Raw genomic sequence first — 11054 nt, 5'->3', positions numbered from 1 at the left:
TGGGAAAGGAGAAATCCGCATGTAAATAAAGAAAATATCTAAAATAAAAAAAATGTTTGAAATAAAATTAAAAAAAAAAAAGTTTGCTTGTAGAACTTTTAGGAGGGTCTCTGCAAGAAGGGATAAATTGGCTCCTTTTCCTATTTGGATCCCTTTAATTTCCTTCTCCTACCTAACTGCTCTAGCTGGGGGCTTCAAGCAGTGTTTAAAGGAGCTGGAAGGGTAGACAGCCATGTCTGGTTCCTGATTTTAATGAGATTGCTGTAGGTTTAATTTTTTTCAAACCTTATTTTTAATGATGGTTCTTACATGCTTTAACTTCCCTGTTAACCCACCTCCCACCAGAGGGAGTGAGAAAGAAAGGATAAGGGGAAAGTAGACCTGTTTAGAAGAGTTCTTTGAAGCAACTCCCATCTATGTTGTCTGGAAATCAGCAGTTCGGTTCACAGGTTAGTGTGGGACCGTGAAAGGTAGCTTGGTCCCTGGTTGAGCTAAAGCTAGAAGCCCCAGGAACCCTGAAGGGACTGTAGGCGCTTTGGCTGTTCCCAGGCACCAGGCCCCTGTCACTAGCCACAGACCCCACAGATTTGTGGCCATCAGTCATGTAAGGGCAACGCCCCAAGGCCCTCCACAGGTAGAGGACATGACCTGTGGTCTTGTAGCCTCAAGATAGAGATTTTAATGAGGTATCTAAAGGCCTGGAGGGCTTGGCCAATAAGCTTTCCTTCCCAGACATTCATCCGTGCAAAAGGTATTTAACCTCAGGCCCACCCTGAGAAGTGGGGATATGGTTTTACTCATCTACTTTCTGCCATGACAAAAAAAAATGTCTTAAAACCATAGACTGTCTCTTTTCAATGGGATCTGAGGTAGGGAGCCATGGAGACCTTTGCCTACAGAGCTACTGTCTAATCTCCTGTAGAAGATCTCTGTGCTCCCAACCAAGCTCAAACCCACCACCACATCAAGCCAAGGACTCTCTCCATAGGACCAGCTGGAGCTCCCCTCCTGACCTCTCCCTCTGTCAGCCCCGGGATAGACCCAGCCCAAGGAGCCCCCACTCCATTCTCAGTTCTTCCACAGTTCCCACCCCTGAGCCATGTCCTGGGGCTTCCCTATGGCTCAGTCAACTTCCTGCATCCTGCCTCCCTGAGCGGCCACGCCCTGTGGAGGAGCAGATGCAGGACCCACAAGCCTACAGGTTAGCAGCAGCGGCATGATCCACTTGCAGACATTTCACAGATACACCGTTAGTCCAGTTCAGTAGAGTCAGAATAACAAACTCAAATCAGCAGTGGTGGTATGACCTAGCAGTGACAGCCAGGCCTCAGCCTCAGCACAAGCCAGCAGGAGGGACCCTGATGAAAGCCAGAAGTTCTTGGCTGTGCGTACTTCAAGGAATCAAAGATCAGCGAAAATGAAGACAAGAGACCCACAAGCATTACACAGCTAGCCATACCAGCAAGCCGAGCTCAGCCTCCTGCACTGTCCATCGAGACCTATTTATACTCTCCAAACATCACGTGTCCTTTCCCGTGCTTGCTTTAGCAGAGCATCCTCTCTCCTGTGTCTGCTTCATTGAAATGGTCCTTCATGTGTTTGCCTCAACACAGCACCGTCCAACGGACTTTTCCAAAGAACCCTTAAGTTTCCGCTTCGGATTGCTTCAAGTTTTTCTCCATTTAGGATTTAGGTGGGATGTTTGTCACATATATCCTTTATATTGAAGTATGTTTTCCCCAGACCTATTCTCTCTAGAACCTTTATCGTGAAACACACTGCATTTGTTTTGAATGATTAAAAACTATCTCTGAAAGTGTTTAACATCCTTAGCAATCAAGGCAATGTGAGATAAAACTACTTTGCATCTGCCCCAGTCACAATGGCTTAGATCATGAACACAGCTGGCAGTAAATGGTGGAAGAATGTGGGCGGAAAGGAACCCTTGTTCACTGTTGGTGGCAGTGCAAACTGATGCACCACCATGATATTATGTGTGGAGAATACTCAAAAACATAAAAGCACACCTATCATGTGACTGCAGAACTCAACATCTACTACAGAGATATTTGATTGACCGAGGATATTGCTGCTCTGTTTGCAATAGTCAGGAAATAGAAGCTGCCTAGATCTCTGTTGACTCATGGATGGATAATGAAAACATGATACAAATGCACAATAGGATTTTTTCAGATGTAAAGAAAAATATAGTCATCAAGCTTGCAGATAAAGGGATAGAACTGGGAATACTAACATGAATGGAGTAGCCCAGAGGCAAAGGGACAAACCCTGTGCGTTCTCTCCTGTTTGCAGATCCTACCTCCAGATCTGTGGATTTGATTATAGCACCTGGGGTGACCACGGAAGCCAGGAAAGTATAAAGGGAATGTGGAGAAAGAGCACAGGGGAAGGAAATAGTAGAACACAAGTGTGGAAAGGTGGAAAAGTCAGAGGGGCATGACTAGACTGGAGGAACAGGAAGCAGGGAAGAAAGGTAACTAACAGGATAGTTGAATAGGCCACAGGGAAACATATTGTGCTTACTTAAAAATATATACAAGTGGTGTCAGAGCTTTTGTTCCTTTTAATTAATTAATTGCTTTACAGGTTTTGCTGATCTCTCATGGCTTGCAGTGTTGAGTTTAACCACCATTCCCGAAGGGTGTGAAGGGGTGTGTCTCAGTGTGTCCCTGCACTGATACCTGTTTTTCGCGCCTCTTCTTGGACTCTTTACCTTCCCTTTGTTTGCTTTGTCCTCTTTCAAGTTGTCCCGTTCTGTTTTATCTTGTTCTATTTTATTATCATCCCTTAGATGCCTGTTTGGTTTCTAACAAGAGACAGAAAGGGGGTAGATCCAGACGGGATGCAAGTTATGGAAACACTGGGAAAAGTGAAGGGAGGGAAAACTACAAGCAGGGTATATTGAGTGAGAAAAAAAAGCTATTATCAATAAAAGGAGAAAAAGAAATGCTACTTTCATAATAGATACACATATACAAATTTTAACTACCTTAAACATATTTAACATTAGATCTTTAAAATACTTAAAAATGTTTAAAATGTGAGTTTTAAATATAGTATTTAAATTTTAAAGTGTTCTTCAGCTACAGTATTGTGAGGCTAAAACAAAACTCCTTTCACGATATGATCTTAACCATGTAGAGACAGTGTGATAGAATGGAAAAAAATGTCATACACACTATGAGTGCTAGTGTTTATTGTCACCTTGACAGGATCTAGGATGCCCTGGGGATGGGTCCAAGCATGCCTGTAGGGGGTTATCTTGATTACATTAATGGATGGGAAGTGACCCTTCTCAACTGTGAGCAGGACCATTCTCTAGGCAGGAAGGAGATCCTGGGCTCTTTAAAATGGAGCATGCACTGAACATGAAAAATGCACTCAGCTGTCTCTTTGTCTCTGCCTTTTCTTTGGTCTTCCTTTATTTTTTATGTCATTTTATATTATAAAATTTTCCTACTGTAAATATCAAATAAAATAAAATTTCAATGCTTCAGGTGCAGGGAAAAAAAGTACTAATGGAACAGTTGCTGCAATACGTGTTTTTTAGCCATCTCTCCCAGGAGAGCCATGCACGGTGTCTGTCCTGGGAATTTATACCATTCGTTCTCCTGTTGGAGAGAAATGACTGCACATGTACAATGATAAGAATCTAGTCTTCCCTGTTCTTTTCCAGCACACAACGGTTTTGCCCTTTATATTAATCGAGATGAGAACATCCCACCATCAGTATCCCAGCAGGAGCAGTGGACTTGCCGCCATATGCAGCTTCTCCGTGGGCTATATATTATGGTAAGGACCGAGCCTGCTGGGCATTCGTACTGTATTAGATTCTGCACCGCTAAATTTGGGCAACTAATGCATTATGGATATAATCACTAACAGATTCACACTGCGTGTCTCATTTGGTCCAAGACCTGGGCTTTGTCTTGTTTCCCCAGATGCTTATATTTTTAGAAATATATGCCAAACCTCACACAGCAGGAATTTGTTGAACAATCCCATGTAAGCAGTGCGCCTTCCAAGGCTACGTTTTTCAACTTGTTTTCAAACTAAATGTTTGTCTTGGACACTAGTTTTATAGCTTAAAGGCTTTTTCTTTTGCTGGGGTTTATGTTTTTGTTGTTGCTTTTGTTGGGGGAGTGGGGTTTGCGACACACACAAGTGAAGGCAGACGAGCCAGCTTCTGTCGGTGAAAATGTGCATGTTTGTGGATCTACTTAAAACCTATCTCAAAATGATACCTTACAAGTAGAATGCACTTAACTGATGTGCTTTTGGGTATCTTGGTAGATAAACCACAAGAAATCTCCATGTGGTCTCATGAGCGCACCGAAGGCCCAAGGATAGAGTGCCAAATTTATCTAATACAAATTTTGCTTAGTAAGTGTATTTTGTGTTCATTTCAGTGTTTATCATGTTTCAACACTTTGATATAATTAACAGCATAGAGAATTTTAAATTTCCCTTTATAATTCCAAGCCCACTTTGATATATTAACACAGGGAGGGAATTCTCCAGTGAGCATTTCTTCCTTTTGGTACTCTCTTGTTCTGAGTTCTGGGTCACCAGCCGCTCCTTTTAGTCCTAGAGCCCTGGAGAGCAACCTACTCACACCCTGAGATCTTTGGAAGATCCAGTCTCCAGGGAGCATGTTAAATCCAGCAAGCCTACACTTCAGAAAGAGAAGGGTCTGTAGAGGACTTCACACACTTTACATTAACAATGATATAATAGCCAAGACCTGAGATGAAAGAACCCTGAGCAACAGGAAGTCATAAGATGTGGCTGGATATAAGTGTTGTTCAGAGTATAAACCTCAGAACAAAGAGAGAGTAACATTACTGCCTTCTGGCTCCAGCCATACCACCAACGGGAAAGACACTATTCATGGGGACTTGGGAAGTTTGTTTTCCTAATCACTTTCAAGGGTGTTTTCTTATTTCTTTTTTTCTTTTTAATTTCTTGCTTAGAGTCTTAAATATTGACCTTCTCTGATAGAAAAAGTCCAAGAGATTTGGCTTGCTGGGGAAATGTAAATAAATAATGTTATATCTTGGAAATGAACTTGTGTGCCTTGTAAATAAGAACTTGATATTTAAAGACTTCACTTCAGAAAACTCAACTGTGGAAGATGCACAGTTATTCAGGGGTGCTCTCTGAGACTGCCTTTGGCCTTAAAAGTCAGCTCTCTCCCCCAGCAAGTTCATCACTGCAGTGTATTGGCTTATGCAAGGGACAGGAAGTTCTCTCTGCGAGCTGTAGTGTATTTATGAGAATTTATTCATGTGCTATTAAATGATCTTGCAGAGCCTGGAGGTTTCAGGAACCATGTTCTTCCTGATGACTTTTCTTCCACTGTGTATACAGTCAGCCCACGTTCCAAAGAGACGCATGGGAAATACCACATAGTCCTCATTATAGACCCCCAAGATCCCTCGTTAAAGTGAAGCATTACTCATGCTTTCTGTGCCAAGGAAGCTTGCCAGCCCCGTGGACTCCCTCGGCAAACCGGTACTTGTTTAGACATGTACTTGCATTAACCAGCAAATTCCCTCGGATTTGCTCTGAGAGAGCTTTCAAAGTAGACTTTTTTTCCTTTGGTGTTCTGCCGTAGGCCTTCAGAGCTCTGCCAAAAGCTAAACAATGCCCCTCGAGTCAAGTCACATTATACAAATCCAAGGGTTTAATTGTTGTCAAAAGGTACTGGCTTTTGTTCCCTTCCAGACTGTCTCATGGCCCAGCACACCAGTGACCCAACCGTGAAAGAATCAGGAAATGAAGTCTTCTGATAGCATACTGGTGTTGTACTCAATCATTCCAGAACTTCATGCCAAGATGGGAGAAGCTATTCCTCTTAGCTTGTGATAATTATACAATAAGTGGGTCTGCTTTCCAGTGCTGAGTATGGCAAGTTGACTGTACCTCAGGACTGCTGGCCAGGCTGTCTGGCTATTCTTGTTATACTCTGGTTCTCCAGTCTCCTAAGTCTCCTTTCTGTCTTGTCTTATTCTCCTCCTAGATTTGGATAGGATCGTTGAGGACCTTTGTTCACTGTCACCCCTGAGTTGTACACCCCCCCAGCCCCATCGGGGTCTTCTCCAAGCTTAGCATCCCTTGGTCATTCTAGACTCTTCAGACACACTTGTGTCTGCCTACCATGTTTCCCTCTTAGTTGCTCAAATACTTGAGAGACAAGTATTCTCCTGTCCATTCCTGAGGCACTCTTAACTACCTTCCCATCCATACCCCCTCCACCATCACTCCCTCCACACTTCTCTGTACCCTTTTATAAGCTGCTGAGCATGCATTGGGGGCCCTTGGCCTGAAGCAGAATAATGATTATCATGTATCATGATACTGTTCCTTGGAGATAGGCACTATGCTACACGGTTTTCAAATACTCTTTTATTTACTTCAGATGACTCTACAAGCATGTCTTACCTATCTTACAGAGAAGGAATAAAAGCTCAAAGAGGATGGATAGCTCCCCTGAGACACACTATTAGCCTACTACCAAAATGAGAGTGCAAGCCCATGTTCATGGCTCAGAGTCCCCACTGTTAACTAAGCCCCCTGCTGCCTACTCCTGTGTCAATAGTTCTGTGGATGAATTTATTACGGAAGTTGGGGGGGAGTTCTGTGTGTTTTGAAGAAAACGTCAAGTGTGGTCAAGTCTAGGGATTGAGCCCCTTTCCTGGGCTGGGGCCCTAGCTTCCCCTACTTCACCTTTTTGAGCCCCAGCTTCTTTGGGTTGAAATTATGGAAGAGGATGGTTTCAGTCTTCGGGAGCTGGGAGGGCACCGTGCTTTTATGCAGAGCCCACAGACCAAGGCCTCCATCCTAGCAGAAATGCATGTGCTGCCATCAGTCCGCAGAAGCTCGTCCACACACAGCCAGGAAAATTCTGATGCTTTCTTCTTCAGGGTTTGAGGATTTCAGTTAGGGTGCTAAGTTCTTTCCCTTACTGCATGATTCACTCCCCTCGTTCACACAGTCTGCGCTTTAGAAATCAAAAACAACTCTGAAGGACATGAAAATCTGCTTTTTATTGTCTCACAGCCCTGATGCTCTCAGACAGATTCCATATTCTGAATCTCATTATCCCAAATGTGTTCATTCAACAACTTCCCAACAACAACAACAACAAAAAAGTTAAATCAGACTTCGGTGTGATTTCCCTTTTACGATCCAGTCCCAAATGGTTTCAGATCTGAAGTCTAGGTCCCACCAAAGCTAGCCACAGAATCCCCGGTTCTGTCTTGTTTTCTTGTTGGTACCTTTCCGTGTCTTCTCAAGCTCCTCCTGAAATGAAAGCGGTAGCTTTCTCCTTACATACATTATCTTCAGACACACTGAAAATTTTTGACAAAACAATTTACTGTAAAGCATGATCTTCTTAGACATGAGAAAAAAAACTAAAATGAAGGTGGAAATTTAGATCATATGAAAGTCCCATTCAATAGGATGCTTCTTCACCAGGTGAGCAAATACAGTCAGCCTTTACTCTCTTTATCAGAAGGTTGAATAACTCCTGCTCGACCTGAACCTTTTGTTCCACCATAATGGTTGACTTTTATATTTTTTATAGTACTTGAGTTTTTTTTTGGGGGGGGGTCTTTTGTTTTGTTTTTCAGATATTCTGGTCCTGGAATACAGGGCCAAAGCTGAAAGCGTGATACCTTGGTTAGTGAAGGGGCAGCCAAGGGCTCTGCTTCCCTCCTCACCATCAAAGCAGCCCACTCTTCTCCATGGCCATCTCCCCAACTCTCCCAGCTGGGGAAGGGAAAGTGCCGTTGCTAATTGAGTTTGAGTCCTGTGGAGACACCTGAGAAGGAGGTACCTCTACACACTCACTAAGGCAAGCACTGGAGAATCCCTGGTAAATGTTGGAGCTGAGGCTGAGATGTGGTCTAAGGACCTTCCTTATGCCTCACATCTGAGCCAGGAGGGATACAGCAAGTAAGGGAGGGGCAGCCGTGGGACAGCCCACTGTCCCTCCATTTATGTCCTGAAATAGATAAGCTGCATGGGAATCTGCTTTACCAGAGGAAAGTTTAGCACTGAGGTGTCTCCATGGCCCAATGACAAGTGAAACTTTGAGACAAGAATTTTCCAAGAGCAAGCAACCGAGTATGCACTGCCATAGTCAGAGGTCACGGGAACCAGCCACATCTCCTTGTGGTCCTCCATGCCTTCCACATTTCCTCACTCCTCAAAGGTTAGGCTTCATCTGGGGATGAGTATGCAGATGTTTTGAATGCTCTGTTCAGCTCCCTACTTCCTAGGATCTTGGAGAAAAAAAAAATCCCGATCCTCTCTTGGCCTCATTTTTTACCTGCTCTAAAATGGGAACGAACATCTGCCTCTCAGAGTTGTGAAGACTAATGAACACATAGTTTCCCTAATGAAAGTCTTTTGTCTCTCTAAGCAGAAAAAAAAAATCCTGCATGTCTGCAGACTCTCTTTCTCTTCCCCCAAACAATGTTTTTATTTTCATTCTGTGCCCTGTTCTCATGGGTCTTGCTCCTCTTTCATGGTGATTGTCTCTCTGAAGCCTATTGAGAATGTTGAAAGCATTTTTTTTTTTCTGAAACGTTCCTATGGTTCACGTATTAAGTTATTTCCAGAGCTCAGCTCTCCCTTGGGAGCTGAGAATGTCATTGCTTTCCCATTATCCCAATCTGCTCATTTTTTTTCACGAGTGCTTTGCCGAAAAAGCATTGTTTTCTTGGATTCTAACAAGAAGCCTGTGTAGACAACCAAGGATTTCACGTCTGACAGTGATTTGTTCCAGGTCCCTCACGATGTTCACCAGGGCACAGGTCAGATGAGTCTCAGCTCTGCATGTGAACCAAAAAGGCCTGAGTAGACTGTCTATCTCAGTTCCCAGTAGTTATTGTTGAGTTCCATACTCTCCCACCCAAAAGGGCTGGTTCTCAGCTGCTCTCTGGGTCCCCAGAGAGCTAGGAATTAGAGGTGCTCTTGACCTTACCTACCCACAGATAACTTTCCGTGTGAGCCTTCCCTTAGCCTCTCAGCTCCCTCCACCTATCCTGTCACTAAGGTTGCTTTACCCTTGGCTTTCAGAACCACTGAGTCGGTGCTGCCATCTCCTTGATGCAGCCTGCATCTCTATACACCCCCTCCCCCTCACTTTACTTCTTATGCCTTTCAAATTTTATTTCAGGACAAGGAAACAAAATTCCTAACTGACCCCTTCTGCAAACATTTTTCTGGTGCCCATTTTCTCCTCCCCAGCAGGGAATCTCCAAACCTATGCTCAGCCACCCCTCCATCTCAACTACTCTGGAACCTTCCACTGATCATCACCTCATTCAGTCTCCCTCCTAGATGTTTCCAGTCAATATCTGAACCCATTACTTGGCTCTGCCTTACCAATACTGTTCTTGTAAGAACAGTCACTTGGGCGTCTACCTGCTGCCCATTGTGTCATGCAGAGCTAAGCTGCTCTCAAGACTTCCTCACACTGTATTATATCCATTCTCACATGCGTGTTTAAGAGTCAGGACACAGGGACTGGAGAGGTGGCTCAGCAGTTAAAAGCACTAACTGCTGTTCCAGAGGTCCTGAGTTCAACTCCCAGCAACCACATGGTGGCTCACAACCATCTGTAATGGAATCTGATGTCCTCTTCTGGTATGTCTGAAGACGGCTACAGTGTACTCACAGAAATAAAATAAATAAATCTACAAACAAACACACACACACACACACACACACACAAAACAGCTGGAGAAATAGCTCAGTGGTTAAGAGCACTGACTGCTTTTCCAGAGGTCCTGAGTTCAATTCCCAGCAACAACATAGTGGCTCACAACTATCTGTAATGGAATCTGATAACCTCTTCTGGTGTATATGAAGAGTGCAAAAGGATACTCATGCATAAAATAAATAAATAAATAAATCTTTAAAAAGCAAAAGAGTCAGGACACTGCACTGTTTGGAGAATGAACTCCTGACTTTGACTGGCTGAGCCTGAGTCATGTTCCTAATGTATAACTTAGGATAGTCACGTGACATCTCTCTGTCTCATTCTTCTTCTCTGTAGACTAGATGATTAATAGTACCCATTACCCTCAAAAGATTGTTGTGATCACTATGATAATATTAATGATAAAATTAATATTAGCTTTGCATATACCCAGAGTATATATTGTTATTATTATTATTAGCCCACCCCAACGTGGCTTAACTGTTCATTAGCAAAATCTCTACGGATGTAACAAGTGATTTCCATTTCATTGAAGTCACTCATGCTTTGTAGGACTGATCTCGATTGCTGCGTTATCCCTATTTTTCAAAACACTGTTTTCCTGTAACTTCAGGACTCTACCAGTCTTCCTATGGATACCTCCCACCTCCAAGGATCACAGCAATCTCTCTCAGTTTCTTTGTGGGCATTCCCCATCCACACAAAACTCCATATTGGAGTTCTTCAGAGTCCAGCGCCAGCTCCCCATTCACTCTCCCTGAGTCATCCGGTCTCTTCTGTGATCATCAGTTCAGAGTCTCCTAAGTATATACTATATGTACACAATTAGCAATTACAAAACTGCCTCAGGCCATATCTAAATGTCCTATTTCATGCACAAACTTGTCCCCCCCACCAGCCCCAACATCCTCAGCCATGCCACTATTCATATCAGAAACACACAGATGTCCTGACGTCATCGCTCTGGTGTCAACAACAGGCCACCAGTTCTCAGACTTGTGCTTCCAAGGCATCTTCAGAAGCTTCCCACTTGGCTCTGCCTTCGTGCTTGTTACTATGGTCCGAGCTCCAGAAGTGTCTCCTGAGCAGGAACATGAAGCTGCTACCCCCCCCTCTTGCCATCCCCCTGTCTGTCCACAGATGACTTTTAAAAGGTGATCTGAGTGTGTAGATTTCTCTTTGCCTGTATGGATTGAGTCCAAAATTCCTTACACACTTTAAGCTACTCTTCATTACCTGGCCCTGCTGACACTCTGGCTACTACCTCCTCCTCCTCCTCCTCCTCCTCCTCCTCCTC

General features: G+C 43.7%; 1 protein-coding gene across 3 annotated transcripts in view; it reads left to right on the top strand.

Moving 5' to 3' along the window:
* The window catches only part of Aig1 (androgen induced 1), a 235147-nt gene that overhangs the window by 185530 nt on the left and 38563 nt on the right, over positions 1 to 11054 (top strand). For 2 of the 3 annotated variants that reach the window (XM_031380452.1, XM_031380451.1), the window contains exon 4: positions 3698 to 3813. In XM_031380452.1, coding sequence (XP_031236312.1) covers positions 3698 to 3813 — 116 coding nt within the window. Of the gene's footprint in view, positions 1 to 3697; positions 3814 to 5748; positions 5819 to 11054 lie in introns of those variants that run through there. The other variant, XM_031380453.1, reaches the window with a different exon arrangement.

This window comes from Mastomys coucha, unplaced genomic scaffold (genome assembly GCF_008632895.1).
Source record: "Mastomys coucha isolate ucsf_1 unplaced genomic scaffold, UCSF_Mcou_1 pScaffold2, whole genome shotgun sequence".
Lineage (NCBI taxonomy): Eukaryota > Metazoa > Chordata > Mammalia > Rodentia > Muridae > Mastomys > Mastomys coucha.
The sequence above is the reverse complement of the archived record's forward strand: the minus strand, read 5'-3'. Positions and strand labels throughout refer to the sequence as shown.